The sequence below is a fragment of the Sciurus carolinensis genome, chromosome 5 (genome assembly GCF_902686445.1).
Source record: "Sciurus carolinensis chromosome 5, mSciCar1.2, whole genome shotgun sequence".
NCBI classification, from domain to species: domain Eukaryota; kingdom Metazoa; phylum Chordata; class Mammalia; order Rodentia; family Sciuridae; genus Sciurus; species Sciurus carolinensis.
The window spans coordinates 140359229-140383680 of NC_062217.1; the positions used below are offsets into that span (position 1 = coordinate 140359229).

Below are 24452 nucleotides of genomic sequence, written 5' to 3' on the forward strand. Positions count from 1 at the left end.
CTCTCTGCTTTCCTCACTTCCAAAGACCAGAGAGCATCACCTGTGTCTGCCTCATTCGCCATGGCTCCCCTTCTTGGATGGCTGGGAAATCCCTGAGTTGTGTGGATTCACCTGGCAATAAGGTGACAGCTGACGTCATCCTGGGGATCTGGTAAGGGTTTTTGAACTCTAAAAACTCTGTAGGAGCTCTGTAGTCTACTAGTAGTCTTCTCTGAGAGCTCTTCTTCCTCTTCTCACACTGTATAGCGAGCAGATCACATAATTTTCTCAGCCTCTACGGGACTGAAATAGGTGATTTCTTCTCTCTCTCTTTATCTTCCTCCTTTCCTTAGCCAAAACCCCTTTCTCCCTTAGATGATGAGTGCTTGTTTATAAAAACACCTAGGATAGGAGATTCCCTGAGGCCAACATACCATATATCTGGGTCAGAGGGAACATAAATCCCTTATCTGGAGGACACATATGAGGAATTGGTCTCCCAGCATCTTGAGCACCCTGTTTCACCAAGTATGGGGTTAACCTGAGACACAGTGTTGGGACCTGGTCTTAATGTGACAATCAAAGAAGTCTCATTGATCACCATATTCAGACCCGATGCACTTAGGGGTCAATCTCTCGGCTCACTTTATCTTCTGCTCTAAATCTCCCAACCGCAAGCTTCAGCTATACCTCTCAGTTCTGAAGTCACCCTCTTGACCTGTCCACTCCACCCCCTTCTCCAGTCTCTCTGTGCAGTCTCATGTTACATGCTTCAGCTAAACTATTCTGTCCTATGCAGTTACTGTCAGCTACAAATGATACCAAAAGCTCAGTCCTTGCCCCCAAAGCTGCTCCAGTAACGAGGACAAGGTTTTGAAGCGTGGAGTGGAGATGGGGTTTGGGGGTTGTTGTCGTTGCTTTGCTGGCAAGGGAGGGGCGCAGGGGATCCTGTCCCAGCAGCTGTGGTTTGCACTTGTCAGGGGAAACCGGACTTTTTGAAGAGATGATGCAAGGGCTCATTCCAGCTGTGCCAGGTCAGGAGTCATGATTCATTTGTAGCCTTAAGCAACCGTCATTTCTGTCATTTGTTGGATCCCCAGCGGCCTGCCCTTCACTCCTGTAGTCTGCAAACTAAAGGACGGTGGCTCGGCCTGGGATGGGAAGGTTGATCTTGCTTCCTCCGTGGCTAGCGTGGGGGTGGGGTGGGGTGGGGAAGATGTCAGTTTTAAAGTAGACTGTGGGAAGAGCATGAGGGTCCTGTCCAAAGCACGGAGTGGACCCCTGTCACAGGAACAACTCTCTAGTGAAACTTAACTTTATGCCATCTCCAAAGTGCCTCAAAACAAAGTTTTTTTTTTGGTGGGTGTCCTGGCTATTTAAAACAATAATAACAGTAATAATAACAACAAATAATTGTAAGTTCTTAAGAGCACCTAGATTTCTTGAGATCTTAGGGATTTCTTAAAAATATCTTCATTTAATTAATTAATTTATTTTCATGTGATGCTGAGGATCCAACCCAGGGCCTCACATGTGCTAGGCGAGCGCTCTACCATTGAGCTACAACCCCAGCCCCCTTAGGGATGTTATTTTAGAATTTTTTTCTTTTCTTACCTTCTTTTCTTCTTCTTCTCTCCCCCTCCTCTTCCTCCTCCTCCTCCTTCTTCTTCTATTTCTTTTTTTGAGGCCTAGGTAGGGGTTATCAAACACCCCAAATACTGCATAATGGAGACAAGTATGCCAGTCCTGCTGATAATTTACAGACAGTTTAGGACAGACTTAGAGGTCCAATTCTGGCTAGGAACTCAGAGTCCCCTGAAGCCTATGTTTTTCTTTTGTTTTTCTTTTCTTTTCAGAAAACCACTGAGGATGGGTAATTCAGTGTGTCTCTCTGAGAACTCACCACTTGGGTGCACAATACATAATTGGAATTATTTTAAGGCAGAAGTCATAAAAGAAAGAAATTGATTTTTTTTCTGTAATACAGTTTGGCCTCAATATCAATTAGAGTGAAGAACTGTGGCCTAAAAGTGAAAATCTAAATTTTATCAGGGGAGGGTACTGGGGATTTAACCTAGGGGTGCTTTACCACTTGAGCTACATCCCCCAACCCTTTATATTTTTGATTTTGAGACAGGGTCTCACTAAGTTGCTTAGGGCCTTGCTAAATTGCTACTGGCCTTGAACTTGCAATCCTCTGATATTAACCTCCCGAGTTGCTGGGTTAACAGGTGTGTGTCACTGGGTCTGGCTAGAAATCTAAACTTTAACACAATATACCAGCTTGATTTATTCTGTAAGTGGGAAGGAAAATAGACAGAGAACCCATATGTTCAAGCCCTTACGGTCTTGTATCAAAACCCAAGATCATGGGACTCTGGTAAGATCTGGTATGCTCGTATTCCCCTTAAACCCAACAGGGGCGAACCGGATCCAACAGAGGACTTATTTCTAAGTGCTCCAAAACAGCCTCCAGCATCCAAGGCTCAAATTACCCTGCTGGTGTAACAAGTGGCACTTTTTATTATCCAACCACTTCTAAATCTTCTAATGTTTGTCTGTTTCAAGGAGTGGCAGATGGGGAACAGAGGGTAAAAGTTCTTTTCTCCATGATTGACTTAACACAATGTAAACGATTCTCAGGGGACCCTAAGAGATTCACAGTCGAGTTCCAAGACCTGACTATCATGTTCACTCTAACATGGTCTGGAATTCAAGTGGTCTTTTCCACTTGCTGCATCCCTGAGGAAAAGACCTGTTTGTGGGCAGCAGCAAAGGCGTATGGTGAAGTCATGCTGACAACCATGAATGCTCTGTAGGGGAGGGCACTGTCCCCGGCCAAAATCCTAGTTGGAATTATCAAAACCAAAATTGAGACCTTCTTTTCTATTCCTCACATTTAACTGAGGAAATGAGAAGATGTATAAATAAGTTAATTATGAAAAGACCAGGAAAAACACACAAGGCAAAGAATCCTGCTTTACTTTAGGGACGCTTAACCTGAAACCCTCCAGAAGTACACTAATTAGACTCACAAGAGAGACAAATCTTTTCAGGAACTCAATTAGCCAATCAGCCTCAGATATTAGAGGAAAACTCCAGAAACAGGTGTTAGAACCTCAAACTCCCATCGATCAACTCTTGAATTTGGCCATAGGGATTTTCAACAACAAGGACTAGGTAGAAGAACACATTAGGGACTGGAAGGGGTGGGAGCAGGCACAAGAACAAGTCCATTTACTTGCCCTCGCATTTGGAAGGCCCCTGCCCCCTCAGGGTTACCCAAAGTCTCCCAATGACAGAAGGAGTAAAATCTTGAGACCTGGAAACTGCCACCTTTGCAAAGAGCCTGGGCTTTGGAGCAAGGACTGACCCAGAGGGGACCTACACCTGAGTTATGCCTTTTTCTATAAAGACAGAAATCACTGGAGGCATGATTACCCTTTCCTCCAGAGGGAGGAGAAGTCATCTCTCCCATTATGACTGCCCTGAAGACTGAGGATGCACAAGTCTTTGCAAAACCTCCTATGATCAACTAGACATCACCTTGGAGGAGGCTTGGGTAACTCTTGACGTGGCAGGGAAAGATATTAACTTCCTTTTAGATAGGAGGACTCAGTTTTCTGTTCTGTTTGAACTTCCAGGACCCCTTTCTAATTGAACTTGCATGTAATTGATGTTGACGGTACCCCCAAGGCCAAATGATTTACAGTGCCTTTAACTTTCAGGTTTAGGGCACCTGATGTCTTTCTGCTTGGTGTGGTAGTGGCTGCCACCTGGCTGCCTCTTTGCAGGGTCACCCCTTTGTGTGAGTGCATGCCTGGTGGTCTCTCTGCAAGTTGGGAGTGCACTGAGATCTTGGGACTGCAGCAAGGCAGAGCCTGGGGAGGCTGAAGCCCAGGTCCATCAGATTGCAGCTGGGTTTGCATGGGCCAGTCTGAGTCTGGCAAGCCTGTGGAAAGCGAGAGACTAGGGGCAGTTTCCCAGGGGAGAGCACAGGTTGAAGAAACCTGTCCTTCAGTGAGTCCTGAAGTGTGCAGGGATGAAACAGATGGGGCAGCTACAACAGGTGGGAAGACTATAAGAGGGTGTGAGGGCATCTTGCTATCAGCTCACCCACCCAACTGGTCCAGCACCCACTGGACTGGAGCTAATAGTAAACTTCAGACAACCCCACCTATTGGTGGAGAAGGGAAGCTGAGAAAAATTTTGAAAGTCAATGGAAGCAATCATTCAATTTTCCATTGAGACTTTCCTCCTTTTCTTTTTCTTTTTTTGCCCTCTGTCTCACACCTCTACCATCTTTGAATCCAAATATTTTTCATGCAAATCCAAATATTTTGGAGTTTAGAAAACTCATAGACTGATCTTCAAAATAAAGGATGATGGTATTAGAGAGAAAATACAGGAAGTGAAAGATCACTTCAATGAAGAGGCAGAGATTATAAAAAGGAATTAAGCAGAACTCCTCAAAATTAAGGAAAAAATAAACCAAATTAACTTTCAGGTTTGGAAAGTTAGTTTTACTCAGCCTTTCCTGGTTCTCCCAGTGTCCCACTTCTCTTCTGGGAAGAGATTTGCTAGCTTCTCTGGAATTCTTCACTTAGCACCTAGACGTCCTCCCTCTTCTTAGGTGCAACAGATGATAAAAGCAGACCTGGGGATGTTCTATCTCAAGCAGATCCTCAAGTCTAGGATTTTGAAATTTCAGGAAAATCAGTTAATTCTCAGCTTGTTTCTATTTCCTTAAAGTTGCTGAGGATGTTTTGAACCTGCAATCCTCCTGCCTCAGCCTCACAGTCCCTGGGATTACAGGTGTGCACCACCATACCCAGCAATTTGCTTCACTTTAGTGTGAAAATGGTGCTCAAACAGATTTGACCTTAAAGTATAATTCACAGATGGAAGTAGCTACGTGAGCAAGGGAACTCAAAAAGCAGACTGCCTGCCTAGTAGTTAACCTCCAGTGGACAGCAGAAGCAAAGCTGCTTCCTCCAAACACCTCAGCTTAGAAAGGCTGAAATAATAGCCCCACCTGAGCTTTACAACTGGGAAAAGATAAACAAGTTTATACACACACACACACACACACACACACACACACACACACATATATATATATATATATATATATATATATGCTTTCTGGGTTCTTCATGTTCATGCTGAAGAAAGGGGAACTTTCTTGGAAAGAAAGGGGACTTTTAACAGACAAAAATTCCCTGATCAAATCCTCTCTCTTTTGGAAGCTGTGTGGTCACCTGACCAAGAAGCAGTAATGCACTGCAAAAGACATCAAAAGGGCAATTCCCCCATAGATCAGGAAAATGCATGTGCAGATCAAAGTGCGAGATGAGCAGCACTTTGAAATATTTCAGAGATGGCTCTAATTCCACTACCCCACAATTTAAAGACTATCCTATGGTACACAGAAACCAAAAGGGAATGGGCAAGTCAGAGGGGATGTAAACTAGCAGAAAATGAATAGTGAGCTAGACAAAGAGATTATAAAGTTTCATTACCTCAGGCTGACCAGTGAAATATTATCAAAGGGATCCATGACTCATGTCATTTGGGGAGTGAGGCACTGGGCACCTTGGTTATCCATGACTTCGGAGGAAAAGACCTCGAGACTACCATCCAAGAGGTCACAAGAGCTTGCCCCCTCTGCCTCCATAGTAATCCAAGGGAGGGAACTAAGCCACTGCCTTTACTAAACTCAGTACAACACGGGGACACTTTCCTGGGGAAGACTGCACTCAGACTTCACCCAAATGTCCTCATGTCAAGGATCTAAATATCTGGCTTGTTTTTTGTTTTTTTTTTGTTTTTTTTTTTTTGTTTTTTAGTCGTAAATGGACACAGAACCTTTATTTATTTTTATGTGGTGCTGAGAATTGAACCCAGTGCCTCACACATGCTAGGCAAGCACTCTCCCACTGAGCTACAACCCTGGCCCCCATATCTTCGTTTTTGCTGACACATTTTCTGGGTGAATAGAAGCATACCCTACCCCAACTGAGAAGGTTCAAGAAGTCATTAAAGCCTTATTCAAATAAATTATTCCTACATTTGGATTTCTGTTACTTCAAAGTGACAACAGACATTTCTTTGTGTCAAAGATAATCTAGGAGGTCTCATGAGCTTTGGACATCACTATCTTCCCATCTCCAGGTACCCTCAATCATGAGGAAAAGTAGAGAGGGCTAACCTGTATATCAGAACCACCTTGGCAAAACTATGCCAAGAGACTTCAGAGCCCTGATTACTTATTACTTATTGCTCTATCAAGAATCAGAATTGCTCCTAAAACCTCCCTCCAATTGAGTCCTTATGAAATGCTTTACAGAAGACCTTTTCTAACCTCAGATCCTATCACTGACCATAGAATGCAGGAAATGATTAAATATGTAATTAATTTGGGTCAAGTACAAAAGGCCTTATTAGAATATGCCAGCAAGATTCTTCCAGCTCCTGGCGATTCAACCCGTATATCCAAAGTTTGACCTGGGAGGTCTGGGAATGTAGCTCAGTGGTAGAGTGCTTGCTTAGCATGCAGGTAGACCATGGGTTTGATCCTCAGAAGCACTAAGAAAAAGTTGAATAAAAAATTAAAAATGTTAAAAAAAAAGAAACACCTAAGTTCGACCTGGTGACAAAGTCCAACTCAAGACCTAGAAAAGGGACTCAACTTTAGATTGGTTCCTTCCAAAATGGAAGGGTTCTTTACAAGTCCTCCTGAGCACCCTGATAGCTGTCAAACTAAAGGACCAAATATCAAGGACCTGTTTCTCAAGAATTAAATCTGTCCTTCTTGAGGTTTTGCAGGACCAGGACCCCGCATCGCCACAGAGAGAATAAAAAAGGACTCCTATTCATGTGAGCCACTAGAAGATCTACAGATTCTGTCAAAAGAAATAAGAAACCTGTTTAAGCTAAGTTAATCTTGCTCCTTTTGCTCTTGCTCTGTCGTAAACTAGTCCTTCATTCAGCCTCATCCTCCTACGCATGACCCTTGGGCTACCACAGAGCAGTGCATATGCCAAGGGTAATTATCATGTGGCAGACTATACTCCTCTTCTTCATGTTCATGTCTCCTTTCCTGGCTCAACACTGGCAAGATAATTTTCTCTATATGTTAACTCAGGATGTTCTAAGAGGTAACAACCTCACTTCTGAATGTTGGATTTGCCATCGCCAACTCACTCAGGGGGGGAAATCCAAGCCGATACTAGAAGGTATTTGGGCCAATGAGACTGATATAATTCTTAATCTACCTTACCGAGCTAATGCCACCTATCCAAACCCAACGATTAAAATTGCCATCCCCACAAAAACCCCCACATGGACTTTCCAACCCTCAGCCTTGACCTGGTGGACTAATATAGCTGGATCTAATTTTAGTCACTCTAGAAATCCCAGGTGTGGATTTTCAAAATCAAGTTCCATTCACATATTTAAGAAACCATCTAGTGCCTTCTTTTCTTGTGATAAAATCATAGATTCCTGTTGTAACAAGACTGGGTGTTACTCGGTCAACTTGCCCCACCATTCCTCAAAGCCATCCTTATACAATGCTACAGGGTTTTCTAACTGTACCTGTGTCCCTCCCACTCTTGGCTGTGAGAGCACATGGAGGATTCATGACCACTGGAAAGAATGGGTTGACAGTCTACACCAGTCAATGGGCAACAGAGGCCTCCTTGGCCTCCTTAAAAACACTAATCTTTCACCCTTAAGTAAATGGACTAGTGACCCTTCATTGGTTCCTAAAGATAAGATAGATGCTAGTCTTGAGCCTGGACTTCTCTGCTTACCTAGAGGCATGTTCTTCATGACGCAAACACAAAGTCATTTAGGGACATATGAAGGATATGCTGTGCAGTGCATAGATTGGAAAGAGATGACTGGGACGTGGGGAATAGGATATGTTGTCTCTCCAGCAGATAAGATACAAGTTTTCACCAATGACCCTCAAGGAACTGTTTCAACATTACACAGGCACAGGACAAAAAGAGGTCCAGGCCTAGTAATAGCTGGGGTAGTAACCTTAATTGGATCTCTTATTGGATTAGCAGGAGGAATAACTTATAATGCAGTAACTGCCAAAAACATTGCAGCAACCATGGGGGACATTGCCATAGAAACTGGACAAGACTTTAAACTGCTAGCAAAATCTTTGGATTCACTAGCACAAATGGTAATAGAAAATAGGCTGGCTCTAGATTATTTGCTGGCCCAGGAAGGTGGAGTTTGTGCCCTGGCAAACACCTCTTGTTGTTTCTATGTCAATGTGTCAGGACAAATAGAAACTAGTGCTGAAAAAATTTTACAAAAAGCTGTTTGGCTTAAAGCTGTTTATCCGGGTAATACTAAGGATATATGGGAAACTATTAACTCTTACTTACCTAACTTCACTTGGCTATTACCACTATTAGGACCTCTGGTAACTATACTTCTGTTCCTATTATTTGGCCCTTGTCTTTTTAATCTCCTAATAAAGTTTGTGTCTTCCAGATTACGGCAATTACATGTTAAGACCATGACAAAACAAGGATTCCGACCCATTTCAACAACTGAGACTGATCTCTCTCTGTTCACAGTAAATCGGGCAGGAAAATGCTAGACCCCTGGGTAGGTAGGGACAACGACCCCTATCAGCTTGAAGCAGATACAGAAGACGGAACTACCCCCTTCTGCACCCCTTAATAAAAAGGGATCTAAGTTTGGGGGTGGAGAATGAGTTAGGGATTTAAGATAAAGGTCCTGATTCTCAAAGAAATCACCCAAGAGTCATCAAGATGCAGAAAGCACTGTTGTAAATGTCCAACAGCATGGCCTTAGCCTGTACCCTTGTTAAATGAAGAAAATACAGGAATGCAGAGAAAACTGCTGAAAATTCTGTGACTTCACCTACATCCAACCCAGCCCCTAACTACTGCCCTTCTGGAAATCCTGGACCCCAACCCAAGGCAGGGCTTCTCACTCTCAGGATGCCCTACATGCTCCCTTGAATGTGTATCTGCTTCCTAAATAAAGTTCTGTCTGTGCCTTTACCTGGGTCTTGCTGAAATTCTTTTCTGTCATGCCAAGAACCCCACTGGTCCCAAGCTGAATTCCTCCTCTCCTCTGGGAACTCAGACTCTTCTCCAGAGACATCTTTTCTTTCTGTGACATATCCACTTCATTAAATCTAACACACACACACACACACACACACACACACACACACACCACATGGAGTTGCTGGGCAAAGTGGCACATGCTTATAATCCCAGCAATTTGGGAGGCTGACGCAGAGGATTGTAAATTTGAGACCAGCCTCAGCACCTTAATGAGAGCCTTAGCAACTGCAACTGTGTGGTGGTGCATGCATATAATTCCCGCTACTTAGGAGCTGAGGAGGATCACAAGTTCAAAGCCACTTTAGTGAGGTCCTTAGCAACTTAGTGAGACTCTGTCTCCAAATAAATAATAAAAAAGTCTGGGGTTGTAGTTGCTCAGTTGTAGAACATCCTGGGGTTCAATCTCCAGTGCAAAACAACAACAAGAACAAAAAATAAACAAACAAACAAACAAACAAACAAAAAACCCAAGACATGGATTCACCCATTTCTTTGGGTCTTTATTTCCTTATAAAGGCTCTCATGAAAGGGGCTGGGGAGATAGCTCGGTTGGTAGAGTGCTTTCCTTGCAAGCACAAGGCCCTGGGTTCGATCCCCAGCACTGGGAAAAAAAAAAAAAAAGGCTCTCATGTCATATGAAGCTTATGTTAAATAACCTTGTATGTTTTTCTTTATTAATCTGTCCTTTGCTATAGGGGTTTCACATGAAAAATGTTTTTTCTCTCATGCTCAACCAGAACTTCTGACACAAAATGTGTATGGGTTTTCCCACACACTCTAAGAAATTCGACAGTGAACACCAACTGGGTGTCGTGTGATTCAATTCTCAAGTGTCAGATCCTACAAATTAAGGGCTCAGTCCCACAAGTCTGCCCCAACCTACTTCAGATGCCAATCACAAGGTTTCCACCTATACTTCTGACCAACAGGCTATAATCTGGGGTTCCCACTACCCCCTTCTTGGGTTTAATTTGCTGTGATAGCTCATAGAACTCAGGCATACAATTACATTTACTAGCTTATTATAAAGGATATTACAAAGGATACAGATGAACAGCTAGATGAAGGGATCCACAGGCTAGGTATAGTGGGCGTGGGGGAAGGGGCACAGAGTTTCCATGCCCTCTCTGGGTATACCATCTTCTCAGCACCTCCATGTGTTCAGCTATCCAGAGGCTCTCGGAACCCTGTCCCTTTGGGGTTTTACAGAAGCTTCATTACATGCATATGAAGGATTACATCACCAGCTCAACCAGAGGTTAACTCTCCCCTTCCTAGAGGTCAGGAGGTAGGGCTGGGAGTTCTAACCCTCTAATCACCTGGTTGATTCCCCTGAGCAATCAGTCCCCATCCTAAAGTTATCTAGGAGCCCAGAAAGGGTGGCTCCTTAGAACGAAAAGAGCTCCGATCACCTAGGACTTTCCTGGTGCCCCTATTTACAGGGGTGTTAGGGGGTTGAGTGTAGGGAATGTGTGTACTGGGGATTGAACCCAGGGGTACTCTACCACTGAGCCACAGTCCCAGTCCCCCAGTCCCTTTTATTTTCTTATATTTTGAAACAGGGTTCTTGATAGGTTGCTGAGGCTGGTCTCAAATTTGTCCTTCTCCTGCCTCAAGCCTCCAAAGTTGCTATTACTGAAACTAGAGGCGGGTGCCGCTACAGTCCTGGTTTTTTTTTTTAAAAGAGATCTTGCTGTTGCGGAGGATGGTCTGGAACTGTGGGTTCAAGCTGTTTTCCTGCCTCAGCCCCCTGAGTAGCTGGGACTGAGGTGTGTGCCACTGCACCTAGCTAGGTTAAAAGTTTCTCTCAGCAACATTTTCAGGACTTCAGTGTACGGGTTTTTCATGTTTTAAAACTTTACCTTTGAATACCTCATATTTTGATCTATTGAGAATAATTTTGTTGGCATTATATAGACATACAATTGATTTGTTAATGCCGACTTGTCTCCTGCAACCCTAATTCAGTTATTAGCTGTAGCGTTTTTATAGAGTTCTAGGGATTTTCTGTATATGCAATGATGTTGTCCATGACTAGTTTTACTTTGGACATTTTTTTTTTTTTTTGAGTGGTACTGGGCTAAGTAAGTGCTCCACTACTGAGCTACATCGCTAGCCCTTTTTAAATTTCGAGACAGTTCCCCTTGCCTATGTTGCCCAGGCTTGCTTCATACTTGGGATCCTCCTGCCTCAGTCTCCTGAGTAGCTGAGATGACAGGTGTGCACCACACCACCTGACCATTCTTTCCCAATAGTTTGCTTTGCTGCACTGACTAGGACCTGGACTGCAAGTTTAGATAGGAGTATTCTTGTGCAGACCCAAGCATGGTGACACATGCCTATAATCCCAGAGACTTGAGAGACTGAGGTAAGAGGGTCTTAATTTTGTTTTTTTTTTTTGGTACTAGGGATTGAATCCAGGAGTATTTTACCACTGAGCTATATTTCAAGCCCTTTCTATTTATTTTGAGACAATGTCTCATTATGTTGCCTAGGCTGGCCTAATTTTCAATCCTCCTGCCTCAGTTTCCTGAGTAGCTGGAATTGTAGGCATGTGCTGACATGCCCAGTTTATTTTCAATATTATATTAATCACATTCATGAAGCCTCCCCACCCCTTGGTCATCATGAAAAGTTGGTATATTTGAAAATCAACTGTATAAAAAACTACTTTGCTGGGCACAGTGGTGTATACCTGATCTCACCAATGTGGGAGGCTTAGGTAGGAGGATCTCAAGTTTGAGGCCAGCTTCAGCAATTTAGCAAGACCCTATCTCAAAATGAAGAAGTATTGGGGGTGTAGCTCAGTATAGGGCACTCCTGGGTTCAATCCCCCGTATGGGAAAAAACAAACAAAAAATGAATTTTCATATATTGCTGCATTCGAATTGCTATTTAAAAAATTTTTTTTTAGTTGTAGATGGACACAATACCTTTATTTACTTATTTTCATGTGGTGCTGAGGATTGAACCCAGTGCCTCACATGTGATAGGCAAGTACTCTACTGCTGAGTCACAACCCCACCCCTCAAATTGCTAATATTTGTTCAGGACTTTTGGGACTCTGTTTTTAAGAGTAATAGGTTTATAGCTTTCTTTTCTTGAAATATCTTTGCCTGATAGAAGGGTAATGCTAGTTTCATAAAGAGAATGGGATGGTTCCCTTTACTATATCCTAAATTGTTATGTAAGATTGGTATAATTACTGTAACTAAAAAGAAATAATTAAAAAAAGGTTGGTATAATTTCTTTATTTGGTAGAACTCACCAGTGAAGCCATCTATTGTTGGAATTTTCTTTGTTGGAAATTTAAATTATAATCTAGTTTCTTTAATAGGTAATGGAATAGTCAGATCTTCTATTTCTTTTCATGACTGTTTTGGTAATTTGTGTCTTTCAAGGAAAATATCTATCTTATCTAAATTGCTAAATTTACTGGTATATTGTTGTTGATAACAAAGGGTAATGCTGAATTCCTTCCCACCTACTTGATTTTGTTATAAGTGATTTAGGGGTAAGAAATCATGATATCTAACAATCTCAAATGGCTTAGCAAAAATAAAATTAAATTAAAAACAAAGCTGGGTGTGGTGGCACATGCCTGTAATTCCAGTCACTTGGGAGGCTGAGGCAGGAGGATGGCAAGTTCAAGGCCAGCCTCAGCAACTTAGTGAGGCCTTAAGCAACTCAGCGAGAACCTGTCTCAAAAAATAAAAAGGGGGCTGGAGATATAGCTCAGTTGGTAGAGTGCTTGCCTCACAAGTACAAGGCCCTGGGTTCAATCCCCAGCACTGCAAAAAAATAAATAAATAAATAAATAAATAAAAATAAAAAGGGCTAGGGATGTAGCTTGGTGTTAAGGTACCCCTGGGTTCAAACACTTGGACAAAAAAATAATTTAAAAAGTGTTTAAAAATAAAAAATATTCACATATATTCAGATAGGACAGAGAAGGAGAAAAGGATGTGAAGCACATATAAAATTGGTGAATACAGGGTGAGGCATATATGAGAATTCATTGTACTGTTTTAACAACTTTTTTTCTACAGATTTAAAATTTAAAAATGAAGTTAAGGGGCTGGGGTTGTGGCTCAGTGGTAGAGCGCTTGTCTAGCATGTGTGAGGCACTGGGTTCGATTCTCAGCACCACATATAAATAAATGAATAAAATAAAGGTCTATCAACATCTAAAAATATTTTTAAAAATGAAGTTAAATAATACATTCATATTCCATAACCTAACAATATAAAGAAATACTCAGGAAAAAAAATCACACAAATACTCTGCACAAGAAAGTTTATTGCTGGGCATGGTGGTACACACCTGTAATCCCAGCAACCCAGGAAGTTGAGGCAGGAGAATCAGGAGTTCAAAGCCAACATCAGCAATGGCGAGACACTAAGCAACTCAGTGAGACCCTGTCTCTAAATAAAATACAAAAGAGGTCTGGGGTGTGGCTCAGTGGTTGAGTGCCCCTGAGTTCAATCCCTGGTACCCGCCCCAACAAAAAGATAGATCAAAGCTTGAGAAAACCTAAAAATGATTTGATAAATGAACGGCAATATAATATGGTGTCAAACAGCCAATAACAAAAATCATTCTTTTCAAGAGCATTTATGTGGAAATATATACTATAGATAGGCTACTAAGGGTAAAAGTTACAACACTGAGTGTTTGATCTCTTTCTAGGTGCATAAGAAAAAGACTACAAAGCACCGTGAATACAATGTCTCTGAATGGAGTCACAGGGGAGCTTCACTTTTATCACATTTCTCTTCCAAATTTCTTTCTTTTTTTGGTATTGAGGAATAAACCCAGGGATACTTTAGCACTTAGCTACATTCCCTACTTATTTTTCTTTTCTTTCTTTTTCTTTTTTCTTTTTGGTTCCAAGGTGTTTTAGTATTTTTAATTTCTGTGACCAAAAGACTCATAAGAACAATTTTAAGAAGGAAGAGTTTATTTGGGGGCTAATGGTTTCAAGGTCTCAGTCCATAGATGGCCAAATCCATTCCTCAGAGGTACAGTGAGGTAGAACATCATGGAGGAAGAGTGTAGTAGAGGAAAGCAGCTCAAGACATCACACCAGGAAGCAGAGAGAGACAGACTCTACTCACCAGATAAAATAAAATAAAATATATATCTCAAAGGCATGCCCCTAATGACCCTCCTCCCCTAGCCACATTCACCAGCCTACAGTTTTCTCAGTTAATCCCTATCAGGGGATTAATCCACTGACTGGGTTAAGGTTTTCATAACACAATCATTTCACCTCCAAACATTCCTGCATTCTCACACATAAGGTTTTGGGGGACACCTATCCAAATCATAACACAGGGGTTGAACCCAGAGGCATTTAACCACTGAGCCACGTTCCTAGTCCTTTTATTTTTTATTTTGAAACAAGGTCTGACCAAGTTGCTTAGGGTCATGCTAAATTCCTAAGTCTGGCCTCGAACTTGGAATTCTCCTGTCTCAGTTCCCTGAGTTGCTGGGATTCCAGGTGTGTATCATGATGCCCAGCTTCTTCTGATTTTCTAGAAAGATCCTAGATGCTCTCTGTTACTCCAGGGGCAATAGGAAGGAGAGTTTAACTGGATTTAAGGCCTTAGCAGGCTAGGATGTGTGGAGCTGGATTAATCTCAACAGGTTGGGCAATCCTGCAGGCAGTGGTGATAATTTAGCCTAGCAAGTGGAAACAAGAGTGGGTGGTGGGTGGGGGAGGAACACAGACTATGAGATCTGGTCCTCTGCTGTCCAAAACAGGCAAAGGTTGGGAGGATCAAGACAGATGATGCATGTGAAAAAGATGAAGTTACTTGTGGATGGAAAAGCAACTGCCTGGTGGGGACAGATGCCCCCTGCCACCAGGGTCTCCATGTGGCTCTAGTTGCTCTCCCTATTGGAACCCAGGTGGAGAAGCCTGAGGCAGTTTGCTCACCACCCTTCTGCAGCTGTTTGATCCACTCCTGGCCAACAGCCATGCCATGATGTCAGGATCTCCAGAGTACTGGGTCCTCTGGCTGTCTGGTTTCTCCCTTTGTCTAGCTATCCACTTTCAACAGAACCAGTTTTTTTTTTTTCTTTTTTTTTTTTTCTGAATCTAGGGTCTGTCTTTCAGGCTGATCCACAGCAAAATGGCACTCAGCAACATATTCACTGAATGCAGGCAATCCTCCTAGTCACTCCCTTTCATTTCTTGCTGTTGTCATGGGTACAGGGTGAGGGCCCACCATAGGGTTGCTAAGTGAAGAGAGTTTTCATCTGCCCACAGGGAGGACTTGCTGTTCTCTGTATCCCACTCACTGACAATTAATGAGCTGGGCGTTGGGGGCAGAAGGACATGCTCGGGGGCTATACTGTGAGTGGGGGTCTCTACATGTAGGCAGGTTGGCTCTTCTGCTCCCTTCTGCCCTGACTGCTTGGCCTCCTCAGGCAGCAGATGCTCAAAGTACAAGAAGGGAAGGCAAGGAGGGCACATTCACTGGCGCTCCCTTTGGGCAGAGAGGAAAGTGGAAGATCTGTGGGGTGTGGGCAAGGCCAAACTTGTGGATGCCCAGGCTTAACTTAACCCAGTCTGCCCATTGGATTACCTGGAGCTAGAGTAGCAGGTATATAGCCATTACCTCATCAAATTTTCTATTTACCAAAAGTACCCAGGTACTGAATGGGTGGAACCCACATCAAAGATGATCATCATTGTTGTGTCCAGGTGGTTGGGGAGTGGCTCACTAGAATAACTCACTAGAATTCCTCACCCTGGCTTGGCACAGGTGCCCCATGATTGGTCTACTGTAGGCCTCTGTGTGGGGTCCACGGTTACTATTTGATGAGGCATCGCACGTCAGTGGAAACATGAGAGGAAATGTCATACCTGTGTGCAGGACTTGCTCCTTCAGTTGAGATAAGGTGGTTCTGTTAAATGGGTGACAACCTGTGACTATGATGTACAGAATAACATCCAGGCTCCAGACATCACTGCAGGGCTGACGTATTCTTACCACTGGGGCACGGTACCAGAGAGTTCGCCAGATCCTGTCCAGCTTCTGCCTACACTGAAGTCAATGAGCTTGAGGTTCCCTCTGGTATCCATGAGGATCCTCTCCAGCTTCAGATCTCTGTGTATGACACCCTTCTTGTGGCAGTAGCTCGCAGCTCATGTAATCTCTCCCTGGACACTCTCTGGGCCTCCTCCTCCTGCATGACACCAGCCTCCAGGATGTGGTGGAGAGGTTGCCCACCTGCATGCTCCATCACACAAGGGAGATATTTTCAATGGTTTCAATAACTTGAAATAGCTGAATCACATTTGGGTGTTCCCAGTTCGGATATAATGCAGGGGAAGTTCTGCTTTATCTTTGGCAGAAGCCACCTAAGTTCCCATAAGGAGATGGTGGGCCAATTTCACCTGAACAAAGTTGCCCTGCCTGATGTCCCTCAGGACCCTATAATAGTCCATGAGGACACTTTTTAGGAGGCGTTGATTGAAAGGCCCCGCCACACTGTCATAACCTTACTACTCGGACTACTCTCATTATAGATTTTAGCAGCAGTACTAAGGATGCTAACTAAAACAAAACAAAAAATCACAATCAAAAACAAAAACAGCCAGGTGTGGTGGTGCATGCATATAATTCCCGCTACTTAGGAGCTGAGACAGGAGGATCACAAGTTCAAAGTCACTTTAGTGAGGCCCTTAGCAACTTAGTGAGACTCTGTCTCAAAATAAAAAATAAAAAAGCCTGAGGATGTGGGTCAGTGGTTAAGTACCACTGGGTTCAGTCCCCGGCAACAAAAATAAAATCCAACAACCCAAAAAAACAAACAACAAAAAACAAAACCCCAAGTTCAAAAACAAGTATCAAAAGACCAAAACCAGAACCACCAAACGAGGTAGCTACACATGTGTTCAACAGGTCACCCACAGAGAGCTCCCTGTGCTTATGGACAAAAAATCAGCTGCTGCCAGGGCCTGGTATAGGTGATGTTTGAAATTCTCTAACTGGGTCAGAGCAAGAAAATGCCTTAAGTCACAGCTGGGTATAACCCACAGTGGTCATCTCACTTTGGCCTCCAGGACATTTTCCACTTTAATAATAAGAAAGAAGTCCAGTAGTTTTAGGCTTCAGTGGCTTATGGAAATTGAAATTTACTTGTTTAGAAATTAAAATTTGCAGGATACTTAAAAAAAAAAAAGAAAAAAAAAATGCCTGCCCTTCTTGTTTCGTAAGTATATTAATGGACTTGGAAGCTATTATTATAGGTAATCATATAGATCAATAAGACCTGGAGTCTAAAGATCTAAATGGAGGTTTGAATTAATAATAATAATTTTAAAAGGTACAGAAAATGATAAAGGAACTTGATGGTGTGAGAGGAAGACAGCCCTAAGTCATAAAACCCGGGGTTGCTCTGGGCCTCCACAGCATCCCCAAGCACAATGCTGCCTGTATGGGCTGAACAAAAGTCCTAGGCTGAAAACTGAGGAATAAGCAGACTTCCTCTTGAAATGCCTGACTGAGCCAGCTGGCCACACATGAGGATTATACTGACAGGGGGTCAGAGACCATGACTGGACAAAAGATTTGCCTAACCTGCAGCTGGAGATGTGGCAAGAAGATGTAAAGACTAACTGTAAAGGAGAGATATTTTGTTATTTTCTTCCCTTGTAACGCCAGGAGCCACAATTTTCTGGTTTCAGATCAGTGACAATACTTACAGTCTCAAATATGGAGGTTCCTATTTTACAAAAGAGATCTATTCCTAAGAGTGTGAAATTGGTTTTTCCTCCTTTCTCCAATTTGGAAGCAGAGCACAGCAGGAGCAGCAGGGACGGCTGCAGGTATCCCGCCACCCAGAGCGCATGGGTTGGTCAATGCTCTTGCTGACTTTGAGATTTAACATCTAGGACCAGGCACCAGGGTGAAGTGGCGGGGCCGAGGTGCCAGGCCCAGAGAGTGAAGCCACGCAGGCAGGGCCTAGACAGTGTTGGCACCTCCTGAGTGGCCTGGGACAGCAAGCGGACTACCACGATGCCAAGCAAAAATATCTCCCTTCTGTGCCTAAACTCATCTGTTATGTCTGGACGGCCTTCACCATCACTGCTTCTACTTCATGCCCTACTGCTCCTCATGGTCTCCTCCTTCCACCTGTTCAGCAGACTTCTGGAGCTTTTGATGGACTCACTGCTCAGAGTCCTTAATTTAGGAACCTGGTTTGGGGCCATGTTGGACATGCTGTTCCACCAAGTGTCTGTTGGTCGACCTGGCCCTTCTGTACCCTTGAGCCACCCTTCTCTTTCAGCTCAGCACGAACTGGGATGTGGCCAGTCACTGGCTGTGGTTGGAGAGTGAGTCACAAAATGATTGACCTGTCAGGGAATCCACTGCTTCAGATCTACTACACCTCCAGGCCTGCTGTTCACCCTGTGTGCTGGAAGTGAGCTCTTCTACTGCCTCCTGTACCTGTCTAATTTCTCTAAAGGACCAACAGTTGGCTCCAGCTCTGTGAAGCTTTTCTGAATGGGCTTCTGGGTCAACATCCCCATCACACTGGTCAAATTCCTAATCAGCAACATCTACCTGATCACAGCTGCCCCCAACATAGTTGCCCTGGATGCAGCAGAGTGTGTCAAGAAGTGACCCCAGCACCTCCTGGAACCCCCACCTAATCTAAGCATCTTACTGTGCACAAGGTTCACCCACTCCCCACCCTGCTCCTAGGAGGTCCATTCTCATGACTTCCTAATGTGTCCTCCAACCTGCTGGGATGGGGGTCAGCCTCCCTTTGGTGTTGTCACAATGTCTGTAATCCTGAGAACCAGGTCCACCCTTGTTATCCTCGAAGACCTGGTCTACAAATCAGAAAGGATGCTCAAGAGGCCTCACCCTTAAGCCAGTGCTCCTGGGGTGCCAGGCAACCTGAGGACTGGGCATCCCCACACACCCTGCTGGCTCAGCCCTGGCTTCTGGTCTGGCCTGAGATTATAGGGACACTTGAGTGACAGAGATGGTGCAGGGGTCAGGTTTCCCAAAAGGCAGATCAGTGAGATCTCTGCCCCTGGCCAGAGGAAGCCCCACACCATGCCCAGGAGGGAAGGGCCCTTCTAGATCCTTCCTATGGCAGTCTCCTCTGCCAGTCTACCCTGGCTCTGGAAGCCTTGATAATAAAGGCAAGAATTTTACTCTTTTGGACTTCGTTTCCTTTGAGACATTTTTGGATCAGGCCATGAAGCAAGGGGAAACGGGAAAAAGATATACCAGGATTTTTTTCCCCTTTTTGACTAGCTCCTTGCTGTCATTCCACAACAGAGAGAAGCCCTTCCTGCCACCCAAGCTCATGCCACATCTTCTCGGCCCGCTTTCTTTAGGTCCATGACTGTCTGCTTTTATATTTGCTATCCCCACTATAGTGTAAACTCCATGATGGCACAGACTTTTCTTGTTCCATTTTCTATGTCAAAATGAATATTAACTTTAATCTGATAGATAGTAGTTGCTTAAAAATATTTTGGAAAAAAAATGGGAAATCAAGTCATTTATTTCAGCAAATCATTGTTTCCCAGAAACACTTTATATATGAATTAACTACTCTCTGCATTAGGAATAATGAAAGCAAGGAACCTGGTCAAACTGGGATGCTGAAAAGTAGACTGAGGATTGGTTACTAGGATTCATTTCACTAAAACTTATAAAAATAATACAAGTGCAAACTCCAGAGTTTTAATTCAGCCAATTTATTGTAAACAGGATAACCCTAGGACTCTATCATACTGGCTGTGTCACATGCTCTTTCACATCAACTAGTCAAAAATAAGCCTTAAAAAAAGTCCCCAGAACTAATAAATTAATGTGTCTCATATATCTCATCTGCTAAGTACTGAGTAAATAGAAGTATCTGGGGTAGTCTGTTATTGCTCATGGACTGCAGCTGGGACCCATTTAAATGAATCCATTAGTATGCCTGAGTGACCCAACAGTAGTTCTAGATCCAATTTAGAAACCAGAAAACGCTGGAGCACACTGAACAAGTGCAGGTTCATGGAAGACTACAAGGAATTGCTTTCAGATTTCAAGTGCTTCTTCTCATACAAATGACACTTGAAAATTTTACCCATTTTTTTTTTTTTAAAAGAGCTAAAAGTTACTCAGTAGCACATAATTTTCCACAGAAAAGGTAGGTGGATTTTCATTTACCTTTACAGTGATGGATTTAAACACTCAGGACTAATTTTAGATTCATCTTGTATATATTTGCAGTTTGATGAAAAGCTGCATAGTCTACTAATGCATAAGATCAGAAGGAAGTGATGACTTCATACACCTCCTGATGGACCAAGCTTCACACAAGGAGGCTCTTGAAGTTAGAGATAAAAAGACAGTTACAGCACCACATTGACCTGACAATAGAAATGGAGCCCCGCTTTTGAAAGCAGCCTCCTCAGTTGTGACTAGTATCATTCTTGCCCCAAATTGAGATAATTTGGAAAATGGAAAAAGCTAAGATGTGAAAAGACATGACTCCACAGAAAGAAGTCCTGGCAAATCAAGTCATATGGGGAAGTCATTTGAAAATGCCATTCTTTACTTTGCCTGAGTTAGAGGACAATAGGACCACTTACTGTTACTAGTGCCTGTATGTGGAAATATATTCACAATTTCTCTTGAAGCAAGTTTTAATAATAATATTTCAAAACAGCTGTTAAATCTATAGTAACAACTTCACCTAAAATAGTATCTCATGAAAAAAATATTTTTAAAAGTCTACTCCAGTCATCTGTGTGTATGTTTATATTTATATATTAAAAAAAATAACACTTAAGGCAAGATCAGACTGGTATCAACGAGGGATTTAACCTTATGGAACTTGCTACTTAAGAATGCATATCTCCAAAAACGAGGCTTTGTATTTGCTGCCTTTTAAATTCAAAAAGGGGCAAAATATTTTGGTTCACACACTGATTGCAATTTCACTGTAGTAAAAAGTTAAGGGTGGTAACAATAGTTGATGTTGGAAAAGCATGTCACACACTCAGTAGGATCTGAAGTTGACACTATTTGTACTTGTTAAGTAAATACAGCAACATGTTGATGAGAAATGGTAAAACTGATAGAACACTGCAAACCAACTATGAACAAGAATGGCAATATAATTCAATCAGAAACAAAACACAGTAATCCTGAGAAATTCAGTTTGGGACAAAATTGATGTAGGGTAAATCTGTATTTCTAGCACTGTGAAGAAGTAGGGTATTCTAAATTTTTCCAGCATTTTGCTAGTTGGAATAAAAAACATGTTCAAATTTTATAAAAAGATTAAAACCATGCCTTATATAACCAGCAATTTCACTAATAAAAGAAAATGACATTGCTTTGTGCATTATCTGCCAAATATAATGTTCTCCATTGATTTACATGAAACCATCAAGTAGAAAGCAAATTTGAAGATCAATTTTTAAAAAGGTATGTCTTTCTAAATGTTTTAAAGCCTTCTATGACAATCTAGGAGGCTTTTACAAAAAAGCTAACTTTTATTTTCTCCAGACAAGTGACTATTTTACAGAATAGGGAAGAAAGATTCTATAGGAATATCATTCATCATTTTAAGCAGTTATATAAGGGAAATTTCTCTTAGTAATGAAAAGAAAAAAATTTAAAATATCTGAGGCATGTATTTTAAAAATATTCTACATCTCTAAGACTTTGTAATTTAATTACTTTGGATTTTTAATATTTCTACATAATGACATTTGACAACTTTTTTTTTTTTTTTTTTCTGTTTGTGTCTCTGATAGTGAACCTACTAAAGTGGCCAAGACTGTTTTCCTATGCTCTGGAAGACTCAGGAATACATCCACTTGTGCTTTCCCACCAGTGAATGGGAATCTTCAGAGTTTTGCAGCCATGAAGTTAATATGTGGTTTCACAAGAGGAAATAGCGGCAAACCACGCTTGAACTCAGTCATGTTCTGAATCACTTCAGGCTGTAAAGAAAAAAAGTTTCCTTTTAGTCTGTTTAATTTAAAAATAGACTGAAGAGTACACCATACAAGGGGATACTCCAAAGATTGTGATCTGATGACTTTTTTTTTTTAAATCAGAAGGGGCAGGGGGTTACAGATTGGTTTATGTGAACCTATGGTGAGTGTCACTAGTGGGGCTCTGGACCAGCAGGCAGACTCTTGGCATTCATCTGGGCATATAAAGGCTGGCTCACCAGGGGCTGAGCACCAAGGCTTCAGCAGAGCAGAAGCTGGTGTGCCCATCTAGCAAGGGCCTGCTCATACTCTCATTTGCCACAGAGGCACTGTGGGAAGGACTAAGAGGTCTCACTTGATAGTCAATGCTGAGGACATTAGGCAGCCAGAGATGACTCAATGCAAAGTGATAAAACTATTCAAACAAGAGGCAAAGGAAAACAAGGGCAGAAGGCGGAGTGACCAGACAGTGGAGGGGAACTAAAGTCGAAGCTCAAACACCTGGTGACTTGAAACCTCTAGGTCTTATGTGTCCTGAAGAATAAGCTCTTTCTAAGTCCTTTGACAGTGCAACCTAACATAATGTTTCTTACTTGTGGCAAGGCTGGTGCTTGTGATAAATTTATATCATTTTGACATGGGAACTCTCCAACAACAGGACCTATAAGAAAATGAAAGGTTTAATGCTTTGCATTTACTCATACTTGCACACAAGAGCAAATTGGGAAAAAAAATCTAAGCCAGATTTAGTTCATTAAAAAAAACTGTACCAGGTCCAACTCATGTACATCTCAGATTCTCTCAGGCTGCCTGCTTCCAAGTAACTGTTTATCTTGCCTTCTACCTGAGTGTCCTCAATGATGGCTAATGATGTTACTTAGGTCATAAAGCCTCGGCTGCAGCAGCTTAACACTCAGGTTTGATGTGACTGGACTGAGGCTCCACCCACCCAGAAGGATGCAGTAAAACCCAGAGGGTCAGGAGGGTTAATGGCCATACAGTAAGAGGAGGAGACAAGGAAGTAAATTGCTGAGTCTTCCTCAACACACAGTGATACCATGATGCCTCTTTGAGGTCAACCCATCAGCACTCAGCTGTGTTTTCTTGTGAGGCTGTGGCAACCTTGGTACTGTTACCTGGTGCTGGCTCTTTCCTTCACAGCTTCAATTCCCCTTCCCTCTTACTTTTGCTTCAATAGAGCAGACTCTGTCTCCATTTCCTTTTGTCTACCTGTCTACTTTCTGATGCTCTATAAGGCATATGGTTACTGCTAGGGACAGCCATCATATGATTCAACATGAGCCTAAAACAGACTTAAAAAAAAAATCAATATTTAATACTTACAAGAATCCATTTCCCTGGCAAGAACATGGACGGATACCTTATGTCTCCTTGGGGCATCTACTGCTAACATTTCCTAGGCAGAAAGAAAAGCAAGGTCATCCTTTTCCAAAGGGGTACAAATTGTGATGAAGTGCTGCTGGGCATGGTGGTCCACACCTGTAACTACAGTGACTTCAGGAAGCTGAGGCAGGAGGATCACAAATTCAAGGCCAGCTTGGGCAACTCAGCAGGACCCCATCTCAATTAAAAAAAAAAAAAGGATTGAAATGCCATGCCTGATGACACTGCCTGTCATCCCAGTGACTTGGGAGGCTGAGACAGGGGGATATCAAGTTCAAGACCAGTCTCAGCAACTCAGTAAGGTCCTGTCTCAAAATAAAAATAAAAAGGGCAGGTGATATAGATCAGTGGTAAAATGCCCCTGAGTTCAATCCCCAGCCTCTCTAGCCCTGCCCCCCCAAACAAAGGCTGGGGATGTGGTGGGGTGATAAGCTTCCTCTGATGCCTTAGCCAGGTGTGATATTTCACATACTCAGATGGGAGAGATCACTGGGTAAGCCAAATTCATCCAACCGTTATTTATGGGGCAGTTATTATAAGCTTGGTCCTGTGTGGCTACTAAGGAAGCCCTGCTGATGTTTCACAGCAAGCCTGACCATGGTTGCCCCTGCCCTCTGTTGGCAGGATGGCTCAGATGACCCCATAGGCCTGCTCTGACCTCTCCAGCCTCTTTTAGGGTCTTAGCCCAGGCAGCCACCTCCAGTAATATGTAATACTTCATCTTAGAATGTCTTTCTCTCCTTTTCTCTTTTAGAAGTGCTGGGGATTAAACCCAGGGCCTTACACATTGTAGGTAAGCACTCTACCACTGAGACACATCCCAGTCCTAAGAAATGCTTTTTCCTAGATGCTTCTATTAATATCTTGTAGAATACCAGCTGGAGCACAGCTGGGGAGACGCTACTCTAGATTTAGCTTCAGCAAGTTACATTAGGACATCATCTTTTGTGAACAACCCTAACTAATA

At 42.7% G+C, this 24452-nt stretch overlaps 2 protein-coding genes and 1 pseudogene across 6 annotated transcripts in view; 2 read left to right on the top strand and 1 right to left on the bottom strand.

The window, feature by feature from the left end:
- The window catches only part of LOC124984413 (endogenous retrovirus group V member 2 Env polyprotein-like), a 32070-nt gene extending 23047 nt beyond the window's left edge, over positions 1-9023 (top strand). For 2 of the 3 annotated variants that reach the window (XM_047551960.1, XM_047551961.1), the window contains 2 exons: positions 26-151; positions 6799-9023. In XM_047551960.1, the coding sequence (XP_047407916.1) occupies positions 7019-8605 (1587 nt within the window). In that variant the 5' untranslated portion in view covers positions 26-151; positions 6799-7018 and the 3' untranslated portion in view covers positions 8606-9023. The remainder of the gene's footprint in view (positions 1-25; positions 152-6798) is intronic. The other variant, XM_047551962.1, reaches the window with a different exon arrangement.
- Positions 9024-18137: 9114 nt separating this feature from the next.
- Positions 18138-18746, top strand: LOC124985770 (CDP-diacylglycerol--inositol 3-phosphatidyltransferase-like; annotated as a pseudogene).
- Positions 18747-20145: 1399 nt separating this feature from the next.
- Positions 20146-24452, bottom strand: part of Ide (insulin degrading enzyme) — an 87539-nt gene continuing 83232 nt past the window's right edge. For all 3 annotated transcript variants that reach the window (XM_047552751.1, XM_047552750.1, XM_047552753.1), the window contains exons 23-25: positions 23426-23498; positions 22675-22742; positions 20146-22087 (exon numbers count right to left, since the gene is read on the bottom strand). In XM_047552751.1, the coding sequence (XP_047408707.1) occupies positions 21992-22087; positions 22675-22742; positions 23426-23498 (237 nt within the window). In that variant the 3' untranslated portion in view covers positions 20146-21991. The remainder of the gene's footprint in view (positions 22088-22674; positions 22743-23425; positions 23499-24452) is intronic.